Here is a 26,437-nt window from a genome sequence, read left to right on the forward strand (position 1 = left end):
TAAACGAGTGAATATGTCCTGCGGAGAGGGAAAGGGGGCAGACATGCAAAGTGTACACTGCTTCTAAACTGGGTACGAAAAATCCTACACAATACTGGGATCACTAGAAGTGGCAGTACAAGAATCAGGAACAATAACGGACCCTTTGACAAATTCACAGGTTTAAACATTGACCACCTTCAAAAATGTTAGGGCAACTTTTCATCAGAATGTCCTAGTTAATGAGCCATTTGGTTTCTTTCTAAGTATTGGACTGCAATGCCCTTGCACTTTTGAACAATAGTCCCCACCCTAGCATGCAAGCCAGCATTGTGAATAAAAGGACATGTGTGTCGAGCGGGTTGGATAAACAATGTGATGTGTATTGTGCATGTCCAATACGTGTCCAGCCGGCTCAGAGAAAATGGCCCATTGTAATATTTGAAATGCACTTCATGTACACCAAAAGGTTCAACAAATGTCTTAATGAAAGTTAGGTCTTGTGATATGTTAATGTTAAAGGATATTTATACCGTGCACTACCACCACCTGAGCGGTCCCCTGGCGCTCTGGCGGATCTGAAAAAAAGTGGGGTTGGTTGGGGTGCGTTAGTAGGACAAAGTTTGAGAAAGAGCAAGGGAGCTGTGATGTCCTGTTGGCGGCTTCAATTTTGGTTAACGCAGTTTGTTGAGCTTTTTGGTGTGGTATAAGGTTGGTATCCATTGTTTGCTGTTGTGTAATCTATGTGTGGTTTGTTTGTTGTTGTAGTGTAGTGAGGTGCGTGCGGTTTACTGTGGTTTTAGAGGTATGGTTGTTTTTAGTTAGAGTTTAAGAGGTGTATGCAGAGGGGTAAGGTTTTAGTATGGTTGGTTATTAGCATTGTTGTCTGAAGAGACGCACACTTCTTTTGTGGGTCCTCTCTCGGTGTGACTCTAGGTAATAATCACAATCCTCTGTAGATGTGACGCATGCTAATATTCACAGTTCTATCCTAAAGTGGCACAGGCTCACAGTCCTCTCTAGATGTGACTCAAGGCAATATTCACAATCCCCTCTGGATGCAACACCGGACGATATTCACAGCTCTATCCGACCACGGCCCTGGCCAATATTCACAGTTCTATCTTTGTGTGGCACAGGTCAATAATCACAGTCCTCTCTAGGTGTGACTCAAGGTAATATTTACAAATCTCTCTGAATGTGATGCAGTCTAATATTCGCAGTTCTATCTTAGTGTTGGACAGGCTAATAATCACAGGGGGTCATTACGAGTTTGGAGGCAGCCATTGTGCTTTTAGCACCATGGCTGCCTCCAAAGTCGTGTCCGGGTCCGGGTTCTCTGAATGGGGACTTACTGGGTGATTCCAACCTTGGAGGACCAGGTAAGTGCCCATTCAAAATACCCTTGCCCATTCCCATTCGAGCCCCCATAGGGCTCAATGGGAATGGGGAGGGAGCTAATAACGGGCCCGTAAATAACGGGCCCGTTATTAGCTCCCTGGTCCCTTAGCGGTGCCTGCTAAGGACAGCTGGTTTTACCAGCCGGCCTTAGTGGGACCCACTAAGGGAACTCAGAATGCGGTGGTAAGGGGTTAACGGCACCAGCATCCTTACCGGCACCGTTAACCCCATACTGCTGCACTCGTAATGAGGCCCACAGTCTTCTCTAGGTGTGCCTCAAGGTAATATTTACAATCCTCATTGGATGCGACACAGGCCAATATTCGCAGTTCTATCCTAGTGTGGTACAGGCTAATATTCACAGTTCTACCTTAGTGTTGCACCAGCTAACAATCACAGTCCTCTCTAGGTGTGGCTCAAGGTAACATTCACAATCCACTCAGGATGCGACACAGGCTAATATTCGCAGTTCTATCTTAGTGTAGAACAGGCTGAAATTCACAGTGCTACCATAGTGTGGCACCGGCTAACAATCACAGTCATCTCTAGGTGTGGCTCAAGGTAACAGTCACAATCCTCTCTGTATGCAACGCAGGCTAATATTCTCAGTTCTCTCTTAGTGTGGCATAGGATAATAGTCGCAGTCCTCTCTAGATGTGACTCAAGGTTATATTCACAATCCTCTCATGGATGCGACGCATGCTAATATTCGCAGTTCTCTCTTAGTGTGGCATAGGATAATAGTCGCAGTCCTCTCTAGATGTGACTCAAGGTTATATTCACAATCCTCTCATGGATGCGACGCATGCTAATATTCGCAGTTCTCTCTTAGTGTGGCATAGGATAATAGTCGCAGTCCTCTCTAGATGTGACTCAAGGTTATATTCACAATCCTCTCATGGATGCGACGCATGCTAATATTCGCAGTTCTCTCTTAGTGTGGCATAGGATAATAGTCGCAGTCCTCTCTAGATGTGACTCAAGGTTATATTCACAATCCTCTCTGGATGTGACGCAGGCTAATATTCACAGTTATATCTTAGTGTGGGACAGGCTAATATTCACATTTCTACCTTAGTGTGGCACAGGCTAACAATCACAGTCCTCTCTAGGTGTGGCTCAAGGTAACATTCACAATCCACTCAGGATGCGACACAGGCTAATATTCGCAGTTCTATCTTAGTGTAGAACAGGCTGAAATTCACAGTGCTACCATAGTGTGGCACCGGCTAACAATCACAGTCATCTCTAGGTGTGGCTCAAGGTAACAGTCACAATCCTCTCTGTATGCAACGCAGGCTAATATTCTCAGTTCTCTCTTAGTGTGGCATAGGATAATAGTCGCAGTCCTCTCTAGATGTGACTCAAGGTTATATTCACAATCCTCTCATGGATGCGACGCATGCTAATATTCGCAGTTCTCTCTTAGTGTGGCATAGGATAATAGTCGCAGTCCTCTCTAGATGTGACTCAAGGTTATATTCACAATCCTCTCTGGATGTAACGCAGGCTAATATTCACAGTTATATCTTAGTGTGGGACAGGCTAATATTCACATTTCTACCTTAGTGTGGCACAGGCTAATAATCACAGTCCTCTCTAGGTGTGGCTCAAGGTAATATTCACAATCCTCTCCGGATGTGACACAGGCCAATATTCGCAGTTCTATCTTAGTGTGGCATAGCCTAATATTCACAGTTCTGTCTTAGTGTGGCACAGGCCAATATTCGCAGTTCTATCTTAGTGTGGCATAGCCTAATATTCACAGTTCTGTCTTAGTGTGGCACAGGCCAATATTCCCAGTTCTATCTTAGTGCGGTACAGGTTAATATTCACAGTTCTATCCTATTTTGGCACAGGCTAATAATCACAGTTCTGTCCTAGTGTGGCATAGGCTAATATTCACAGTTATGTCTAGATTTGACTCAAGGTAATATTCACAGTTCTATCCTGATATGGCACCAGTCAGTATTCACAATCCTCACTAGTTGTGAAGCTGTTTAGTATTAATAGTCTGGTGTGCTATGTTCTACGGGAAGGTAGAGTGGAAGGTCTTCTGGAGTAAAGTGATTGCTTCCCACCCAGGCCGCACCTACCTTGATGGTCACTGCTGGTTGATGGTTGGCTACTGGCCTCCCCTGCTGACACCTGCAGACACTGTCGGGAGCCACTACTGAAGGAGCTTCCTTTTACCTTGCGGCCCTTAGCCGCGTGGGTTGTGACGGGCAGAATTCTGCCCTAGCAGTGTAATAGTTATGAGACCAGTTGGCCAATCAGGGGAGGGGGAGGAGGGAGGGATGGGAGGCAGGATAAGGATAGCATGCACTGGTCAAAAAACGATTGGAAAAAACACTCAAACCCCTCCATAGAGGCACATGAAACAGGCCAGAAATGGATTACAATCAATATAAAACTACTGACTGAGCATCAACCAGCCCCTAAGGCTGCTTCCCAAGTGGTTTCCCCAGGAGATCCTTCAATATTGCAGTCCAGGAGGCAAGTGGAAATGGCTGCCAAGAGCAAGGAAGAGACAAGCCGCATTTGGGATAGTGGAATGCCCAGAAGATGGAAACATACTCTGAGCCTGATTTACAAAATGTTTTTCAAGGGCATTTTCCCTTTGAAAAACACGTTGGTAAATCAGACACTCTGTCTTTTACCCTCTATTCTTTTCAGAGCCAACTTATTGCACGGCTGCTTCTGGAACTCTGTCCTTGCCTCCATTGATATTATTGCCCCAGCCTAATAATGTGCTGTTCCTGCTATTCCAGACCAGCCTTTACATATTCACTTTTGCCAACTACACCCTTACTAAACAAAGGTCAAGACAATTGTCTCCAAAGAGGTTTCTTTAACAATGGTCACAGGTTGCACTGCAGAGCCTGGAAGCTTCAGTAGGCAAATATGAATCGCTAGTTTATCAGGGGATCAATCGCTTTTCTTTTAGCTACGCATTTCTCTCTTCTATGTTTAAACACATTCTCATTCAGCTTCCATTTCTAACAGCAGGATAGATGGTGAAGGAATGTTTCTTTCAAGTGTTTCTCAAATGAGAGTTCATTGGGTTTAGTATGGTTCCATTATTTAAGAGACAGAATGGGCCTCATTATGAGTATGGAGGCAGCCATGCCCTTAATAAGGTCATGGCTGCCTCCATTCCGGGTCCAGGACCGGGTTCCTTCAATGAGGAATAACCGGGTCATTCCCACTTTGGAGGACCCAGTAATTCCTCCTTGAAGGAACCCATCCCCATTCCCATTTGAGCCCTCATAGGGCTCAATGGGAATGGGGAGGGAGCTAATAACGGGCATGTTAATAACGGCCCGTTATTAGCTCCCTGTTCCCCTCGCGGGACCCGCTAAGGATGCCTGGTTCTACCAGGCATCCTTACCAGGTCCCGCAAAGGGAACCTCGTAATTGCGCATCCCGGAATGAACAGTGACGATCCCGTACCGGCACTCTTCATTACGGCAGCTCAAGCCTCGCAATGAGGCCCAGTAGGTTTATGTTATCGCCTGGATGTTTTAGCACAGTTCATTTAATCAGAATGGGGATGAGGAGTGAGGAGGCAGGGTAGGCAAGCAAAGGCCTCATGGAGACACCATTGAACATATCATAAACACAATAACATTGTGTCATGTCACAATTCTTATGAAGAACCATAAACACTGTATTAACGCCAAAATAGTATCATAACTTATCTGTGGAAACTATAAACCTGCAGTAATTGTCAAAGGTAAATTACAGTTTGCAAATATACTGTGGTATGACCACCTTCATGAATGAAGTACCATTCTACTATAATGGGTATATAGATTGACATGAAAAAGAGAGCTACAGTAATTTTTCAGGTAAATATGCCTTCTGATGAGTACCCTGGTATTCCTGTGATGCGTCCGGCATGCTGCAGCACGATGTCCCAAAGACCTCACTGAGAAACTCAGCTTCTCCTGAGGCCTTCGATCCACCAGAAAGCACACATACAAACCTGAACTCTGACGATGCAAGAAGGAAAGAAACAGAAGACAGGCCTTCACTGTGTAGAGCCCAAGACTCTGGAATCTCCATCCCATCAACATCAGACGCAGCCCTCACTGCTACCTGTTTACCGCATGAAGGCATACCTACAAAGACAATGATCTCTATTACTAACCGTTATTACTTTGGTCATACAAAACGTGACACCAACCTACAGAACCAAATGAAAAAAGTGCCTAAACGTGATCCCTGTGACATTACCAGACCCAATAACTCCCTTGCCCAGAGGGATTGACTGTTATTATCATTGTGGCATGTTTCTCCCTTTCCATGTCATTAATGCTAAGACCTATCTATGGCCTCAACCTAAGCTACACTGAAGCACATTTTTAAATATAAGTACCTCACTCACATATTTTAATTTCAATACTATGTTCTTTATCACAATAAGGCATACCAAAATCCACAATGATCGCTATTACTGATGTTTATTAGTGTTTAATGTACATTATATGAAAATAAACAATAAACACTTATAATCCAGAACACCTCAAACTTCCTTCTGGCGGCAGCAACTCTGCATCCTCCTCCTTACTTTGTCCTCTGTGTGGAGTTTTTCATCTAAACACTGCTTATAACTCTCCATTTGTACACCATCCAAAAATAATGCTCTGTACACAATACCAAAAATTCTCTTTCACCACACTTCTTAGAATGAAAAACGGAAACACTTAAGCAATAAGCCCCGAGCAGGAGGTGCATTACCTCTTCAGGTAATGCTCCGGGGACCCATGGTTACAGGCACCTGCAAAGAGAGGGCCTTATTACTATTAGTATGCCAGCCTGTAATACTGGGGTACTGAAAGCATTTTTTGATTTCCACAATAGAAAAAACAGTAAGACAAATGCCCACTTTCGCTTACCATGGTGGCCATTGAAAATAAATGTAATAAAAGTAAACAAAAAAAATAGCCACCATGGAAAGCCTGTTGCAGATGGAGAGCGGACGCGCTGGAGACAGAAGTATTTCCAGCGTCTCCACTCCCGAAGAGGAGAAAAAAAGCAGGTAAGTGGAGGGAAGGGGGTGGAGGGAAGGGAAATCTGTGCAGCAGGCGGGAAGAAGGGAGTACTTACCTGAATCCCAGTTAGGGGGAGATGGCGGTCTCCAGCCGCGAGGAGGCATGGAGCAGGGCGTTTACCATGAAGCAATACCCCTGTTCTAAGCCTCCTTATTGGCCGGAAGGCTGCTACACCCCCCCACCACTGGGCACTAATATAGCATAACAAACAAGGTAGGATTCTCTGTACTTCATTTATGATTGGCAACCTAGTAGTTCTACAGAGTGACAAATATCCACTATAACGTCAAGTACCTCAGCTGATCTTCAGCTATTGAGCCAATAAGACAATGGGCCTCATTACGACCTCGGCGGTAGCCATGCCGCCTTTGGCGGCATGGCTGCCGCCGAAATCGCGTCCGGGTCCGGGTCCACAGAATGAGGAATTACCAGGCCATTCTGAATTCGGAAGGCCCAGTAATTCCTCCCTCCAAGGACCCGGGCCCCCATAGGGCTGAATGGGAATGGGAGAGGGAGCAAACAACGGGCCATTACGAGTTGGCCCGTTGTTTGCTCCCTCTTCCCCTCGCGGGACCCGGTAAACACGCCTGGTTTGACCAGGCGTTACTTCCTGGGTCCCGCGAGGGGACCTCGTAATGAGGCGGTACAGGGTAAACGGCGCTGGCACCTTTTACGGCGCCGTTAACCCCATACCGCCAGGGTCGTAATGAGGCCCAATGTCATTTTGTGAGTAATTACTCTATGGACCAATTAAAACTGGTTGGTAGATCATCGTAATCAGACCTTCATTTCAGATGAAGACCTCAATCACAAGAAACCAACAGTGTTCCTACCATTAGAGCCGGAAGCTCAGTAGATTATGAATGCAGTGCAGAAACATGTCTATGGATGTATGTTTGTATGTCTTTACCCACATCTTAAATGGTATTTGAGTAGAAATTGCTTCATTCACAACATGTGGTCAGCTTTTCCTCACTAGTTCCAGATGTACTTATTCCTCTTGAAAAATAAGTAAATAATCTTTCATATAAAAAAAGAACATTGTGAGGCAACCAGATCTCTTTACATGGCAGTAAAAATGATCACCTGACAGCTACTCTTGTTAATTGTTTATCAGAGTAGTATTTATAAAGACCCAAAGCTTCTTTTAAGAGCATCACCATGTTTATATGTAATGATACGAAAGTTATCACAAGACTATAAAATTCTAATATACAATCAACAGTTCGAATTGAGAATCATAATCCTTCAAAATCACAAGATATTTTTCATATGTATTAAGCACACTACCCACAATCTGTAAAATTGACAATTTCATTTTTTTTATCTTTACTTGTATCACTGATCACACACCTAAAAATAATATTCATACACCCCTCTTACTTGTTTTCCCTCTTACTCGTCCCAGTACCTAAGTACATCTCGATTCCAATGTACAAACAAAAAGTCACAATCTCACACGTGGATCATGTAAATGATGTACATTTTTTACAATGTATATTCTTTACATTAGTCACTGCTTACGAATCGATAAATCATGTGGCATAGTGAGAATTCTTCTCAGTGCATTCTGCAGCGCTCCCAAAACGGACACTACTAATCTACTTCCTTTATATCCCTCTCATCCTCCCTTCAACCATTAAAGAATCCTCAAATCAACTGTTACAAGCTCTGTAAAACACACACTTTGAGAACCGTGCAGAGGAATACACTGAAATGAGAATTGAAACTGTGTAACACTTGAAATCCTTCTCAAATCAAAACAACAAACATTACATACATGACATGGTTCCAATTATAACTCGATAGATGCACATTTGTTTATATTAATAAACCCCAAATAAGGGTGAAAACATAAAACAAAGCCATACTACAATATATGCCCATAACCTACCTCCCACACTTTTGTATATCACATTGCTGTCATGCAGCAAAATGCAGGGCATGTCACCATGACAGAAACAGCATCCACACAGTATGTACAAGAAGCCATCTTATCATGGCATATGCCGAACGGCAACAACATTCCCTGCTCAGGGACATGCTGCCAGTGAACACATTGCCAACAAACAGGGTTCTTAGCAAGCACATTATAAAACATGGCATAGCAAACTGTTGACTAATACCAGTGAAATGGACATGGTCATCTGGCTCTGTGTTGTGCAATTAGATGACATGTCAACAGGTCGACACACATGATAGTTATGATAGTTATATGTATAGCACCTATACACAATGTGTTTCACAGCGCTTCAAGGCAAGGGAAAGAACAAGGGAAAATACAATGACACTCTTACAACGCCATGAAGTAAGGATGTGAAATTAACTATCGTACTCGGCCTGATGACATTTGGGATAGTGCAAGAGCTAAGACATAGATAAGGAAAGGGAGGGGGAGAGTGGGAAGGACATGGAAACAGAAAGGGAGGGGAGGAACAAAACAAGCGACTATCGTACTAGGCCTGACGTAATTTCAGATAGTGCTGGGGGGGAACTAAGGGGAGGGTGGAGGAGACACATTCACATTCAAGTCCACCTCCATCACATGCCACACCAGGGTTGACCTAGCACAGGTACGGCACACAATGGGAACATTCCGTAAGTGTGGAAAAAAGGAAACAGTCCCAGTTGAAGTATGACTGTAAGAGTAACACCTAGCCAAGTTCTGTGAAGTGGAGAGAGTAAGTAAATGAAGATGGACTTAGGAACAAGGTACGGTGACCCACAAGAGGGACGGGGCATGGACCCATGGAGTGTGTGCTGAGTGTGGGAGAGTAACAGGGATCAGGCTTCACAACGATTTGACTCAGGAGTCATTGCCATACGGTAGTAGGGATGTGCATAGGCTAGACATATGCACACTCACTTATGGCACGCAGAAATGCATGTTGGTTGTCATCTTGGATGTTCTGTGTAGCATGGAAGCACCTACGTACATGTGTGAATATAGATCTATACCCTGCAGTTCATGAATTGTAACTCGTTTTTCAGACACAAGCACATGTCTTTCAGATTAGAGTCACTGACATCAAGGATGCAACTAACAGGAGGGCACATTGTGGTATCATGTTACACATCTTGGGTGGGTATGCTAGTGGGGGTATGGTTACACAGCCATTTTCAACTGATGTACGACACATGGGTTGTACCCACTCTTGAGTACACTAGACACCACAACATGGTTTACCAAGGGCAGTCATTAAAATGCAGCCAGATGCGCAACACAATCCTACATCTTGGTGATGCTTCAATACATGTACTCAGGATGCACAATCTTGGTCACTCACTGGATGGGCCCTCGTAATTTGGCAGGCCTCCCACACCTTGCACCTGCTCCAGAAGAATGAATTGGCTCATAGCCTCTTCATATTAGGGCAGCTCCTCCTACTCTAGTGACCCCCTCCAGTTGCCATAGCAGAGGCGAGGTTGGCACCCAGCTTGGACTTGGTGCGACGGGTGAGGTCATTCCAGCGCTTCCCTACCTGAACAGCAATGCGCTTCTCAAACCGTAAGGCATTTATCTCATCCTTCACATGTTGCCAATGCACCAAACGTTGAGCAGGTGTATGTGTGCTCCCCGGTTGCAGACACATGTCATGGTGGTGCATGGTCACGTAGTTCATGAGGTTCTGAAGTTCATCATCATGGAAGTTTCCTTTCCTCAACGTCCCAGTGTCCTGTGCCATGCCATGGGGTTGAGACTGTTCTTGCAGTACAGGCTTCTTGCCACGTGGTGTTGGTATTGACCCTGTGTGGATGCGACCACTCTGGGTTCCAGATGCTGGACCACTAGATTCCTGGGGCATGGGATTACTGTGATGCTGGAAATGCATCGGAGGGACAGGGCCTCCGTATCCTTGTCCTTTACTGCTTTTTATCATGTGTTCTGTCGTGCTTTCCGCGCAGGAATCCATGTGGGTCTCCTGGCGGTGCAGCTCTCTCTTTTGGTTTGGTGTACAGACCCATGGGATACCCTTATGGCACCCATGGGTGGGGGTACAACCCTGTGCCCCTAGTGCATGTATTTGGGCACCTCCGTGTGGCCCACAAAGCAGGGTATGGGCTGGTGGCAACTCCATGCAGAATTTGACAGGTGCTCTGAGTATCCTCCATTTTGGGATACCCAGGCCCTGTCATTGGAATCAGTTGATTCCTAATAGTAAACAAGATGGCCCCCGTGGCCTCTTGCTTTCTATTGCCTGTTACCTTGTTTTTCCAAAGTCCTGGGAAGCCCTGACTCTGTCACTTCCCCCTGACCGGCTGTTGGGTGGATGTTCCACATATGGTGTTGTTGTGAATTCCAGGCCAGACTGGCTGGAGCCTTCCTAGTGACTGTATGTTGTGGGTACACCCTGTGGGTGGGACCTGGGTGAATGGAGTGTGTGACGAATACGCAGTCTGTGTTGTGGGTGTCTAGTATCTGGTGGTTGACACAATGACTGAGGCAGCCCTGCTCGAAACTGGTATGAATGCAGTCTGGAGTGTTGAATGGCTGGGTACTTGTCCCAACACACATAACTTGCTGTGAGTGTCTGTAGAGAGGTGAATGGCCTGAATGTGCTATGCACCTGATTGGCTGCCTGCCTGCATGAATTCCCTTCTGACCGATTGGTTGCCTGAGTGTGACCCAGCAGAATGAATGGGAGATCAGCTAGTATATCTGGGGGCCTCTCACTGATAGAATCTGTGTTCAGTAGCTGAAATCCACTACGAAGAGTAACTGGAGTACACAACATGAAGCTTAACCTTGAAGCCCTGCTGGAAGAGAAGTCTTGCTGAGGCTATACTTATTCAATCTGAAAGCTGCTCTGCCTACAAGGACAAACCCAGAGAGGACCTGGTGAGGTACCCTCTTCCCAAGTTATGAGGGACCATCGTGCACCAGCTGATCTTTGCCAAAGCTCCCTGGTAGACAAACCTAAGACAGGCTGCTGACCGGGAACGGGGACTTCTGCGGAATCCCCAAGGAGAAGTGGCCGAGCTGTTGTCCGCCACTGTTGAAGACCGCCGTCGCCGACTGGAGCCGCCTTGCTCCCGTTTGCCTAAGAACTTCATTTGATCCAAGGACGCTCTTGTCTGCATCGCCGTCCGCTTCATCCCGCTGGAGAAGGCTTGACTGTCGACGCGCCGAGGAGCATCTGCCGGTGGGTTTCCGGCCGCCTAAAGACCACAGAGACACCGACGGCTTGACACCCTTGCTGGGCCACAGTACTTCATCATCTCTTTGCAGTCCAGACCTATCGTCACCGAGGTGCCCCGCATGCCTCTTCCTGGCAGGACGCCAGGAAGAGCACCGCTAGAAATTAAGCTGCCAATACACCGCTGTAGTTCACCCTGTTCTCCGTCGGACGTTCGACGACCCGTGACTCCTGCTTTAAAGGGAGGGCACTCAAGAAGGGCCGTCGTTTTCCCGTCGACGATTGCTACAATTCCAAAAACATTAGGGCTGTAGAACTATTGTAGAAGGAAATAAGACTGATAGAACAATATATGGACTGGGTTTGTGATACATCTTTGCTTTACAGGTTGCCCAAGTGGGAGGATCTCCACACAGAACTGTGTCTAGTGGTACGGGGTCAGCATTCTGCCAATTGTTCAACCATCTTGCTTTCCTTCCTCTCCCTACTGATGGTTTCCTCTTTATTGATCTGTGTGACATTTTGACAGTATAGTTGATGCACTATAATGAGATCTGATAATATTTGTGGTACCACTTTAGAAATGTATATATTTACCATTGTTGATTTTCTGAACACAAAGTGAGTTATTGTGATATTGTACATAACCTTGAATATTAATTATGTAAAGACTGTGTATTAAATAATACAGTGTGTGGACATTCCTTTGTGGTGGCCTGGCGGCTACACTGTACTTAAGAACTAGCCTGCATCACCTCCTGAGAAGCTAGGCCTTGATTGCTCGACTACGTTACCAATAATAGAGAATCTTGGCTGGGGTCTTCTGTGCCTCTCCTCTACCATACAGAGAGCAGAAATATAGACACCCCCTTGCAGTCTTTATAATTACCCCATGGGGCTGGAACAGTTTCTTCAGCTGCAGGTCCCTTCATCTTTGGAGCTGGGACTGCTGCTCCAGCTGGACGTCCCTTAACCTTTGTGTCTGGGACAGCAGCTCCAGCTGCACATCCCTTACCCTTTGTGCTGGGACAGCTGCTTCAGCTGCACATACCAGGACCCTTTGGGCTGGGACAGATGCTTCATCTGCATGTCCCTGAATTCTTTGGGCTGGGACAACTGCTTCTGCAGGAGGTCCCTGACCCCGGGCAACTCTGCCCGCTTTCCCTCTTGGTGCCTTACAACTCATGTTCCAGGTGTAAGTGAATAATGGAAGGCACACCAAGCAATTGTACTGAGCAATGAGAGTGAGGAGGCAAAATATATATACCAAAAGAAATTGTTCCTCTTGGCTCTGTGTGCCATACATTTCTCAGTAAAACATGAGACTGAATATGATTCTCCAATACTTCCATTAGCATTTTTTACAATGCTAATGGATATGATGGATAATTGTATACTAGAGAAAAATAAACAATGACAGAAACAATGTTCTGTCCCAAATATTGTTCTCTACCATAAAATGTGGAATTAAGCCCCCGTTGCAAGGACTGCAACGGGGGGTTACAACCAGGCAGCGAAAGTTAACGGTACCAGCGAAGGACAGTGGGAGGACAAGACAAACGATCTTACTAGGCCTTGTGACATTATGATTGTGCAATTGCAACAATGTGAAGTGCAGGGCAAGGGAGAGGGAGTAGTGCTGAATAGAGGGAGGGGGAAGTGCAGCATTGCTCTGAGTAAGTGCAGCTGGGGCAGCGCAGCTCTGGGTAAATGCAAAGGAGCCCGGGGACTGTAGAGGTTGCGGTGACAGCCCCTAAGTGCGTGGTAGGCTAAGAGGCAGTGCTGGTAAAACTGTTCAGGGGGAACCTCATACCCAGTGAGGATCTGAAAGTAGCAAGCAACCAGTCAGCGCAGCAACAGGTAGGTCAGCAGAGAAGGGAGAAATTGAAGGAGAAAAGGAAGGTTTGAGCTGCTTCTGGAACTTTAGATGGTCCGGCTCAAGTTTGAGGGGGACAGGGTGCCATTCCAGAGAGAGACATGTGCAGAGGAGAGACATCTACCCCCACTATCTGCCTACAGTGGCATCTGTCCCGCATAGTGTTGGTGGTAGCTGACCAAAGAGCTTGGGAAGGATGGTATTTAGGAAGATGACATTGGATGTAATGCAGGCTTTGGCCCCAGAACGTCTTGTGGATGATGCAAATGTTCTTGAAGTTGATCTTTGCAGCCACAGGGAGTCAGTGTATAGATTTCAGGGCTGGGGAGATGGATCTGTGTGATTCATCCGTGGCTACATGTCCCATGATGGAAATTACAGCATTTAAAAGGTCTGTTTTGTTTTTCAAGTCAGCTGTGGGAGTGTCCTTTGCAACCCCCACTCACTATACTATAAAGTATGGTGAGGGGGATGTTGCGGGAGATACCCTTGCAGCCCCCACAGCCGTTTTTTTAAAATTTGTATTACCGACCCCACCAAACGTACATACCACTAAAGGTTAGAACTTTTAGCAGTTAGAACTTTTGGTGGTATGCTTTTTAGATCTTTTGGTGGGGTCGGTAATTTTAACTCGGTAATTTCATCATATACCAGGGAGATACAGTCCCTGGGCCTGAGGCCAAGGATACGTGTTGCAGTCCTGTTCTGGATAAGTTGAATAGGTTGGAGAGAGAGAGGGGTGGAGAGAAATGACCCAAGTTGGACCTGGGAAGGTCAGTCCAGAAGGAAGAAGGTCAACGACTCCAAAACCCTATCAGTGATGGATAGGTTCTCACAGAGTAAATTGATCAGGATGGCATGATTAACAGTGTCAAAAGCAGAGGAAACTTAAAAGAGGATGAGGACTGAAGGAATTCTGGAGTCAAGGTTTGAGAGCAGATCGTCATGGGTGTTCAGGAGAGCAGTTTCCGTGCCTCCTCTGGCTGCTCTGATGCCAGTCTGATGGTTGAAGACAACCAACAGATTTGATGTGGAAAGTAATCTGGGAGATGGCCATATATTCCAGGAGTTTGCCCAGGAAACGAGTGATAGAGATTGGATGATAGTTTGCTGGGCAGGTAGAATCTGCAGACGGTTTGTAAGGAGCGGGTGCACAAGAGAGTGCTTGAGCAGAGAGTGGAAAGATTCAGTGGCAAAAGAGTTATTGCAGAAATTGAACAAGGCTGGATCAAGAATTGCAATGAGGTCCTTTATGGTTCTGGAGGAGCAGGGGATCACCTATTTGGACAACACTTTTATAGATTGAACTTGCCTAGAAATGTCATCAGGTGTAGTCAGAGAGAAAGAGGAGAAAGTACAGGAATAGGGAGGGGTGGGCAGATGGGGGCAAAGAGTGGTGGAGGGGGAGGGGGAAGAGAGCAACAACAGGATGTCATGGGTTTTAGTGGTCAAGTGAGAGACCAGAGCTGTACAGAGGGCCAGGGAGGGAACAGGAGAGAAGGAGACTGCAGAAGTATTGGCAAGCTTCTTGCAGATTTTAAAACGTGTGTCCATGTTGTTAGAGGCCGCAGAGATGTGTGCTTGGATTTGGACTCTCTTTTTTTAAACACAACAGAACGTCTGTATTGCCTTTGGAGCAGGTGGCACGTCAGTTTGTTAGTGAATAATCCCGAAGCCCTCGACTTCCTCTCAGCCACCATGCACTTGAGTTTCAGGGCGGTGTGGTCAGAGTCATACCAAGAATTGCACTTGTAGGTATGCTTCAGACAGATTCACATGACAGGGACAAGGATGTCAAGAGTGTTGGAGATAGAAATATGCAGATATGAGAGGGCTCTGTCAGAGTGTGAGTCAGCCACAGGAGTACGAGAAAATAAAGACAAATGCTTCCACAGACACACGCTTCATGGACCTATTGACCGATAAGGTAGGTAGCAGTTCTGGGGTAGGTATAGCTTGGGGGATAGAGAATTTCAGGTCTGAGGAATACAGAAGGTTGTCAGTCCAAGAGAGAGGAGTGGTGAGAGGGTTAGTGCGGGTGGGGGGTTCTGAGGAGATAAGAACATCCACACTGTGTCCAGCAGAGTGTGTCAGATGAGAGGGTAGAATGGAGAGAGAGAGAGAGAGAGAGAGAGCAAGAGAGAGAGAGAGAGAGAGAGAGAGAGAGAGTTGCAGAGGTTGTAGAGGAGCCCAGAGAGATTAGAAACATCCAGGTGAATTTAGAGGTCTCCGTGGCGGAGAAGTTGAGAGGTTGTGGCAAGGAGAAAAGAGGAGAGGACAGCCCAATTTGAAAGGAAGAGGGCAACCTGGCCTCTAGATGGTGGCCTGTAGTAGAAGGTGGCCACCATCAGAGAGAGGCCGGCAGAGATAGAGTGGCTGCAGACCAGTCATTCAAAGGAGGGGTAGGCCTGCGTAGGAATGACAGAAGAAGGGATCCACTCTGCAAATATCAGAACAACTCCACCTCTAGGTCGGTTGCTTCTAGGCTCGGAGAGGATCTTGGAGCCTTCAGGGAGGAGAGTGTCAGAACTCATTACAGAGCTGGCTGTCAACCATGTCTCTGTGAAAGGGAGGACATCCAGGCCAAGTTCTTCAAGGAGGTGGCAGATGTCAGAAGAGTGTCTGGCAGCAGAGCGAGAGATGAGAGTATCGTTGAGGAGAAGGTTGCTACATTTTAAAGACTTCTGGGGTGGGGTACAGGCTTGAGGTACACATAGTGGAAGTGGTAGAGGGGACCAAGAGGGGCCAGAAGTGGTGAAAGGAGGTGCCATAATAACCAGAGAGGAGGAAGCTGGGAAGGTGGCAGAGGAAGGAGGTGAAAGACTGGGGCCGGAGTCTAACAGGTCATCTTCTTTGAAGGCTGGTTTATTTACCAGCACAGAGTTTCTCAGTGTTTTGGCTTGTACCAAGAACATTTAAGATTATAACACATATGTCCACATATCTCAAATTCAATTATCCATTTTAAATACAGTGGGCCTGATTTACAAAGCGTGTTTCAATGGGATTGAGGCATTGTACAACACTTTTGTAAATCAGACTCATAATACTTTATTTTTTACTCATTTAGCCGATTCAACCCCGGAAGCAGTTATCACAGAATGACGGCTCACCTCGTGATAGGCCTGATTTACAAACCTGTTTTACAATGGTGCAATCCCATTAAAAAATTAATTGTAAATCAAGCCTGATATGTCCCCAGCCATAGGAAAATGTTCCCAGGCATAGATAGCCACTACCACAGTTTACAACTCCAGTAGCATCTTGCCATAACAAATAAACAAATTAGATGATTTTGATGTATTTGTTTCATTAAAAGGATATCTTTTTAACAAACTTGAAAGAAGCAAAGAGTTAACCGATATACACATTAGGCTTATTTTTCAAAACTGTATTTCAGTGGGAGAAAAACCCATTGAAAAACGATATATACATCAGACCCATTTAGTATATAAGTATTTGTTTGATTTGTTTGATTTTGTATTTGTATAATATATGTTGCATCCACTTTTTTTCGGTGTACTCTCCGTTCATGTCATAGCAGAAATCTAAAAGACAGGAAATGCAATATACATTCCTGATTCTCTATGCAGGCTCTACTGCAGGTGTGAGATAGTTTATATGTTTATACTGGTTGTTATTGGCTACATTCAAAGCATTGTGATTTGATGAGGATGTCAACTGTGAAAACCATTTGCTAATAAAAAATAACCTACTTTCTGAAATACAATGATGCGGTAAATACATAATGATACCGTAAATATGAAGGCATATGATAACTGTTATTTTATTTGTATTTCAACCAGGCGTATTTTACTCAGTGACTCCAAGATTTACGCAAGTGGAGGAGAATATATTGGTGGACTCACATTTATATGCACATCGATGGAAACGACACTCGCAATTTCTGAAATCTGTGGATAAAAACAGACCGAGCTTTGAACACGAAACATCAGAGCCTGGAGGCTTCACAGATCTGCTCGATGAGGGACATGACAACAACACTCAGATACAGGTAGTCAAGTTCCACCATCTGTCTTCTATTTTTGCTTGAATCGTTACTCTATTTCTCTTTAACACAAATGATCATGGGCTGGTGCGATCAGCGGTACTTCAGGCCTACTTATACCAGAAGACTGGACAATGCCATTGGAAGAGCTCTGTAAAATCTGTCATTGCACGGTACAGGTTCTGTACATCTGTCAATTCAGTTTTCTCTTTCTTTATATTAAAGTCAGAAACAAGAGCTTAGTACCAAAGGCATAGCTGATACTGAAGCCCTCACTTTTCATTCAGGTAGAACACATCTCTTATGGGTTAGTGGAACGACAATATTGGCATAAACATGTGATATTTTGAATCCATGAAGTGAGATGTTTCGGAAAGTAAAAGCTGTCATCTTAAAATCAGTGTCAAACATTGTGTCACCATGGGTATAGGTGATATTGTTCACAGCTACTGGGTGGCAGACCACCCCACCTATGCTAATGCTTTAGCAGATAATATGTAAACTAAATATTCATTGGGAATGCAGGCACACTTTTAGAGCATCACCAACAGAAGGATGAATTGGCTAGCATATGGGGCTCATGTATGTGACGACAGAGCATAGAACTTGTGATGTCTTTCATTTGAATATGATAGAAATTGACAATGGAATGAGAAAACCATCCTACTTTTTGGGCATCATTTGAGGTGCATCTGGATCTGAAAGGGTTCTATGTGCAAACTATTCCTTGTCCCCCTCGTGCCTTAATTTAAGAGGCATCACAGTGGTCAATGCAATGTGCACCGTTCCTTTGGATATGAAGAAATGTAAACTTGTCACTACCTGTAGATATTGACACTTTGCCTCTGCCTTCTTCCCACAGACCTGTCTTTATGCCGTTTGAGCCAACGTTTGACCAGGTTACAAATTGCATTGACATTGTTTTTCTTTTTTTTTTGTAATATGTCAATTTTTACCCTAGTGCAAATACAATACCATGCACATTCACGCCTTCACCATATGTGTAATGTAACCGTAGGAATTTGTGAAAGAGGAATACAATGAAAACAGCACTTGAATAAAAGTCTCTTGTTGAACTGGATATTTGGTCGTTCGTGCAAATCTATATATATAAAAAAAGTGGTGTTTGTTTCTGGGTTAATATGTGGCATTGAGGATGTAACTCCGCATGGACGGTGAGGTCTGGCATCATGAATTTTGCATGAAATATGTTTCGTTTGAATTGCCAAATTAATGCAACTATTTTCTAGCTCGATAGGTCATCCTGTTCCTGAGATAATTAAGTTTGTGTGATTTTTCAACATTACGTTTTCTGGTATTCTGCACACCATCTACAGGTCATTTGTAGAACGTGGTTATCATCGCGCTGTCTGTGCTGAATGGGTCTTGTGTTTTTTTTGTTTTCTAATTTTGTAAGAAGAGAGTGAGTGTGTCTTTCTTGTCATTGATTTCTTTTGCAATAAAGTCGATACATGTCAATTTCACTAATGAATTAAAAACCACATTTTTATTTACCTCCTAATTAAATTCATATTTGTATGCTTACTCTGATTATTTGCAGTGTGTGGTTAGCAGCGACAATGGCCACCACTGCTCACAACACTGCAAATTATCAAGTAAGAATACAAATATGATATTCATGTGAGAATGTACATGAATTGTGTTTTACCGTTGTGGCAAATAACAACATTTGTTCATCTTTTTCGGTGGAAAAGAAAAAGAAATTTGGCAATGGACATCTCGGGTGAAGCCGGATACTTGGGTTAGTAGGTATATAAATATTAAGGAAAATATACTGTAACATTCTTTTGAAGAGACAGTCAAGACATAATTCAATATACATTTGTGGAGAGTATGCAGGTCTTTTTTATCCAACTGACAAGAACAAATGTGCATAAATGAACCTAGGCAGGAAACATTTGCCATCATAATAAAGAAAAACAAGACATCACTTACATACTTTCAAGACTTTGTGGCAGTGAAGGGAAAGCTGTGGAATATGTGAACCCCACCACTTACAGTTACACCCACTAAGAGACACAAAGACAAGGCCAGTATGTATTTTGGGCCTAACTTGGAGGTGGATGAGTGGGCAGTCTGGCCTTTTTTCAAAATCTACTACCGTTTACCCTCAAACCTAAGACACATTTTAGTTTTGTAAGTGCCCTACACTGGTGACTGACACAGTATATCTTCTGAGTAGCATAACTTAGCATAGCATAACAATACATAACCCAACAATCGGGTGATATTAAATATTTGGTTCTGTGCAATCACTGCATTGTCTATTGTTCTACTGGTTATTTTTAAGCCTTTACTTCTAATAAGAACATAGTATCAGTCATTATTCATATTGTTAATATCAAAGGATGCATCTCTATTACAATGGTTGTGAGAAAAAAAGGTCTCTATCTTCTTGCAATTCAACTGTTTCATGTACAAAAACTCAATTGAAATACTTGCTAAAATGGTCTAATGTAGTTCTTGACATATCTTCATATATGTCCGGAAAAAGCTGTTTCATATTTTTAGCACTTATATGGCAGAACATGTGCTTTCACAAGGCTTACATTCAATCTGGACAAGTCATATTTGTTTATGATGATCGATATATGTTACAACATTGACTCCGGTATTTTGAATTACTTGAGCCTTGCCATCGGAATTGTTCTTCAATTTTAGAGGATTTAGGTAACTTGAATGCCCATTTTTGTAATGCAAATACTTTTGTGGCTTTCCATATGGAAACTTACAGAGACTGTCTTTGGCTATTCACCATTTTGAGCATGGGATCAATGTTCATTTGATGAAACACTATTTGCATTTCACATAATTTTTTCCGTTGGTCACCTGTGCTGGCTCCAAGTAATGACAGTTATTTTCAATCAGACAGATCAATCATTTTATACTAAGTCATTTATCCAGACGTGCACATCTCAAGGCATACATTTGCTTTAAAAAATGATTAGCAGAGCATGCAAATTAAAATGTACTTGATTAGCAAACACATCCTTTTGATTAGAAATGTTGTTCTAATATTGTTAATTTTACCGGAAGTTATTTGTACCCAAGACATAAAATGAACAACATTACAACAGTTCTGCGTGCCACTGAAGATATTAATGTGATGAGTTAGGCCTTGCAGATTCTTTGAAATTTCACTAGAACTGCAGGGTGAGTAACTTAGTATACCCACTCAACCTAAGGGAAATGCACTCAACCCATTGCAAAGGATGACAACAAATTTAAATGCACTTTCTGTAAAAGGGTGCATGTCACCACAAACCCAGTTTCTTTGGCACACTGCTGCCGCCCAGCGGACAGCCCTGCACAGTGAAACCTTTATTTGACATTTTCTGCAAAGAAAATGTTAAATAAAAGTTCCAAACCTCTCCTGCAAATGGTACTCCCCATTTACAATCTACTTGACTGTGTGAGTAGGAAAAAATGCTTTGTGGGCCCTGGATGAGTTTTTACGAAATGTAAAAGGTTAACTGTATGGATGGACAGAGATAAATAGATATGATAAAAAGGCTCTGAAAAAGGTTTGGCCAACTCTCTCTCAGTGCTTCTATTTAATGCAATCATAATCATAGAGCAAAGCAGGCTCTGGAGGCTAACTACAGTGCATGCTAGTGCAGTAGATCTGTAGATGTACAGACTGGTCAAAGGATTGATCATTATTGTACAGATCTGGTTAGCATTGTGTGTTCATTATGTAAGAGGAAAGAAAGTAAAAGACTAAGCAAAGTGGAGGGTGATACGATGGAATCTTAAGGAATATGGGATCAGCTCATGGGTTGAGCACCAGTTGCACGATGTATGCAACCAACGAGTTACAGAAGTAGGTTTTCCATCAAAAGCATTTTACCATGTGCATCTTCCCCAAACAAATGAAATGTATTTGACACTAGGACGTTTAGATACACCAACCTAAACTATAAAGTAAAGCATAGAGACAATGCAGTGTTTTACAATAGTAATACTCTAAGTATGCGTTATGTAATGAAGGTCTTTAAAAAAAAGAAAATGTTTGCGCATATTGCTCTTTGCCAGACTGAATTTAGTTACATAATAAAAGCATCATCCTGATTACTTCTGTTTTGCTGAAACATAAAAAGAAAATACTTACCTAGCAGAGAAAGGGCGGCTGAAGAGAGCACTGAAGTCAAGAGAGTAATGCACAGCAAGCTGTGCTTTCATTGAACAGGGTAACTTGAATAGCTAGCTTTGCTACACAAGTGCCAGTTCAATAAGCAAACCAACAGAATTGCGTAGCAAATTGCTATGCTTTGCATCATTGCTTATGGTATGTCTTTCATCTCAAAACATTGAAGTGTGTAACACCCACAGACATTGGTGCACCAATGAATAACCGATTAACTAATGTATACCCTTCTACTATATGAATGGATACAAATATTGGATATTGACTGACAACAAAAAACACCTGTTTAAAGTGATGTCAGCCAACCTGCAGAGATTTGAATAGTATTTTCAAATCAATACTTGCCTGTAGGGACATGTGAGGCACTAACCGAACAAGAAGCATATGCTTATTGGGATTGCACATTACATTTAGATGATCTCAATTACAAACGGTACATCATGTCCTGAAATAGAATACATGTTAAGATCTAAATAGATTGACAATATTTTTCTACAAATCATTGATTATATTATAATTATATAATAAGTGAGTGTTTTTTAAGCAAGGGATAAGGATTCAAACCTGTGTTGCACTGCGTTTTCTTGCTTCCAAGACAAACACGTTGCCCCTGTGCTATACTTCTTCACCAAATATATATGACATCATATTATTGAGTGCAATATGGACAGTCACACCTATACCAAAACTGTGTATTTGCCAGTGACCAAAGCAACAATGAAAAACATAGGTGGAGGGAAGTAGAATTTGACCAGCACCAACACAATACAGTTTTGGGAATCAAATGTCCCAAAGATAAATGAAAATTAGACTTTTTATGGAATTGAAAATATCTATTTATAATATTGTAGATATGAGCATAGGTATTAAATCATTAATTTCGATGGGGTGGTGATTTTCCCCTACAATTTGGTAACGGTTGGAAGGAAGAAGTCTTTACAATGAGGAAACCCCAAAACCAGTGATAGAAGTCATCTGAATAAATAAAGCTGACTGCATAAATACTGTGAGAAAAGTGGTAGAGGTCATTTATTGGAAGGATATCCATATAACATATTAGGGTTGATTATTGTGATACCAAGGATAGGCTGTGATGATTTCTATCTGTACTTGACTATAAACAATCCTTTCATTTCTAAACACAGTAAAGAACATCTGGATATACAGATTGGAAAGGGTTTAGGGATGGCTAGTAGATGCACATTACACTGTGGCAATGTGCTGGGTGATCAAAACGTGGATGTATTTGACCGATTGCAGGCTGTGTATAAGACAGCACTGCCATAAAAAAAAAAAAAATCTGGACATTCAGCATACATTCTGGAGCCATTTGACAGAAGCCTTTTTTGAAACCACACTAGTTGGACAAAGAATGTATGAAAAAGAGGGATGCTCTGATAAAGTTCTTTAGACATAGAGACACATCTTGCAAACATATACCAACCCTCATAAAACTATGTTAAGATTCCAAAAAGCACAAAAAAGCGGTTTAGCCGGCACAGCCTGAGATGAATTAGTGCAGACTGCTGCTGATACAAATGAATGTGTTTTTGGTAAGTGGGGGCTAATGGACCAGCCTACTAATATGAACATCACATTTAGACATATATATCAGAGGATCGCTGGCAACTGCAATTTAGGCATTATTAAGCAATTATCCCTCTGACTGAACAAGATCACATCCAGGAGTTCCTAAATGTAATGTTAGTTTGTGGCCTCAACAACCTGTCAGTTATATTCATAACATCTGCAACACTGGCTATAAATCTGGGCAAGAGCAGGGACCATGCGTTCTGCACTCTGAACTCTATAAGGTTAGTAATGATTTATGCGCATCATTGTTCATTAAAGTATATAATGCAATGGTTGAATAAAATCAAATGTAGGTCAGTTGCAAACAGGTCATCATCAACCTGTTTATAAAAAAGGGATACATCTAGCCCAAATATAGACACATTTCACTTTTGTATAATTAATTCAACATCTTTGCGAATGTAGTATTCAAGGGTTTATCACTCTGTATTGGTGATAAAGCACCCTATCACCTATACAACGGCGCTCTATATCAGATCTTATCACATACCAATAAGCCGTGAATGTTGATTTAGTCAGAGCCAGACAGTATGTACCATGGACAAGAATCCAAGTGTGGAAATCAGCTTCCTAATGGCAAGAACTCTGAATCATCTGCAAAAACAGGAAGATGTATAGACTAAAGGCAGGAATTAACTGGGATTGAGCCCAAATGACCAGAAATATGCTGTTGTATTATTTGGGGAAAGGTATTTCAGTCAAATGCATAACTCGGGATACATTGAATTTTAAAAATGTAATACACTTGATCTGAGTAGACACTATTTTAATTCTTTATTTTTTTTTTCTCTTTGAAAAACGAAAGAAACCACCACGATAGTTGACCATATGATTAGCCCAAACTGCAAATGGGAAAGACAACAACATTTTTTAGGAGAAGATCAAAACAGAGGCTACTAGAGGAGCCCGATGAATGTGTGCTCTTCTTTTTACTGTTTGTGGAATTTGTTGTAACAGATCTGATTATACATAAAGTGGATACTGTTCTTTCATATTTTAAAAGGTTGTAATGAACTATAAAAAATGTATTAAAAAAAAAGAAATGTAATAAACTTGATTATTTAGGCACCCTTTTTTGTGGACAGCTAACCAACACCAATTGTGTAGAGGAGCAGCCGTGAACAGGACACAAGCATTAAGGGATTTCTTCTTGTTTGTCTTTAATTTTAAAGTACAGCCAATGACTTACATTACGATCCACAGTTTAGTCTGCCCGGTTCCCCGTCTACTGGAGGTATGCGCTTGACAAATAACAAATAACACATTGGGCCTCATTACGAATCAGGCGTTAAGGGGTTAACGGCTCCGTAAACGGCGCCGACCCTTAACGCCTGATTCCGAGGTCCCTTTGCGCCATGATGAGTTTAACGCCTGCTTTTTGCAGGCGTTGAAATCCATGGCGCTAAGGGACCATGGTGCTAATTACGCCACCGTAATTTACGGTGGCGTAATTAGCGCATTCCCCACTCCCATTATGCCCTATGGGGCAAAAATGGGAATGGGGAAGGGTAAAATGGGAAATGGGGATTTACCGCCCCACTCACCTTGGAATGGGGCGGTAAATCCGCCATCCACCATGGTGTAAACATAGTTTACACCATGGTGGTAAGGGTACGACCCAGGCGGTAACTTACTGCCTGGGTCGTAATGAGGCCCATTATGAGTTCTTATGAGGCCAAAGTTAATTATGTTTCATTTGGGAATCTGTGGCCTTCACAGTGCTGATGAACTCAAAATAATGCACAATACATTTTGCAAAATGGTGTAAACGTAGTTTAAACGTAGTTTACACCATGGTGGTAAGGGTACGACCCAGGCGGTAACTTACCGCCTGGGTCGTAATGAGGCCCATTATGAGTTCTTATGAGGCCAAAGTTAATTATGTTTCATTTGGGAATCTGTGGCCTTCACAGTGCTGATGAACTCAAAATAATGCACAATACATTTTGCAAAAGATTATTGTATCTGGCCTTGAACTCCAACATTTGCACAACACTTCAAGATTGGATCATCCCACTGGAGAATCAAATTAGATGAGCTACAGAATCACTCTTTTAAGCACCTGAAGAAATTAGCAAGCCCAATCACCTCACATGATATTGCAGAATACATTTAAATCAAACAAACACCCTGAGGTCCCATGGAAGAAATAATGCACTAAGCAAATTTAGCACAGGACCCAGGTTAAATGTGGTTACAACACAAATCATTTTAGCAAACATAGATTATCAGATTTCCCAAATGGTTATCAATAAGTGTGGAATATGAAGTAAAACCATTGTTCGGGCTAATGCAGAAATGGAGATGGTAGTTTTGTTGGGTGTTTTAATTAGGTGACATCTAATTCAGGGGAATTCTCCACCCACCCCAAACCAGGCACCCACAATTGTCCTTTATTTAATCAAGTGCTTTTTATGAATCCGGGACCCCAAATTTAATATCATTGATTCATTACAACTTCTCTCCCCTTTCCAGACAAAAAACAAACCTGGTTGCACAGAATGTATATTTATCAACAAAATAGAAATAATTGGATCTTATTAAAGATAAACCAATTGTTTCTTCTGAAAAAGGCTAAAGGTAAGAAATAATCAACAATTTATTCACCTCAGTTTTCTATGCCACAGTTATAGAACTAGAGGCTTTTGCAACACACACATCACCATAAGCATCAATACATGTAATTCACCCTACCTCTCCAATTTACGCTACTTCCCCTCTATTCAAAATATATACCATCCACCTTACTCAATAGACATGTCATCATTTCATCAGCATTTTACAATGCAACAGACTACTAGACCTTCCTGTATGTAGTTTGCTTGTAGAAAGGAAAATATGTTCAACATGTATGTAGGCTAGATTGCCTTTCATGATGTTTCTATTGAATTATGACGTGAAAGCGTACTTTTCTCGATTCATTGGCAAACTATGAACAGCACGAGTTTGGGAAGCAAATGATCACTTTCTCCCATTGGTCTTGAACAACTTAGCTGTAATAACAGTATTCTACTCGATGGTGTATCCAGGAAGTGACTTTAATTCCTTAATTTTCTGAGATATGTGTCATACATGATGTTACTTGGGACGTCAGGTAAATTGTTCACAAGTTCCTTTATTTGAGTTACATCAGGTTTACTTTCATTAGCTGGTTAGGAACACTGCAGAAACCGACTGGCCCCAACAGCCCAGGGTCACAAATTTCTAACTGCTTGT

The 26,437-nt window shown here is 42.8% G+C and overlaps 1 protein-coding gene across 1 annotated transcript in view; it reads left to right on the forward strand.

Annotated features, from left to right (window-relative positions):
• The window catches only part of PLXDC2 (plexin domain containing 2), a 1,961,518-nt gene that overhangs the window by 698,354 nt on the left and 1,236,727 nt on the right, over positions 1-26,437 (forward strand). Inside the window, exon 2 of the mRNA XM_069648589.1 lies at positions 17,258-17,466. Within this exon, the coding sequence (XP_069504690.1) occupies positions 17,258-17,466 (209 nt within the window). The remainder of the gene's footprint in view (positions 1-17,257; positions 17,467-26,437) is intronic.

This window comes from Ambystoma mexicanum, chromosome 2q, assembly GCF_040938575.1.
Source record: "Ambystoma mexicanum isolate Mex_15411 chromosome 2q, UKY_AmexF1_1, whole genome shotgun sequence".
Classification (NCBI taxonomy): Eukaryota; Metazoa; Chordata; class Amphibia; order Caudata; family Ambystomatidae; genus Ambystoma; species Ambystoma mexicanum.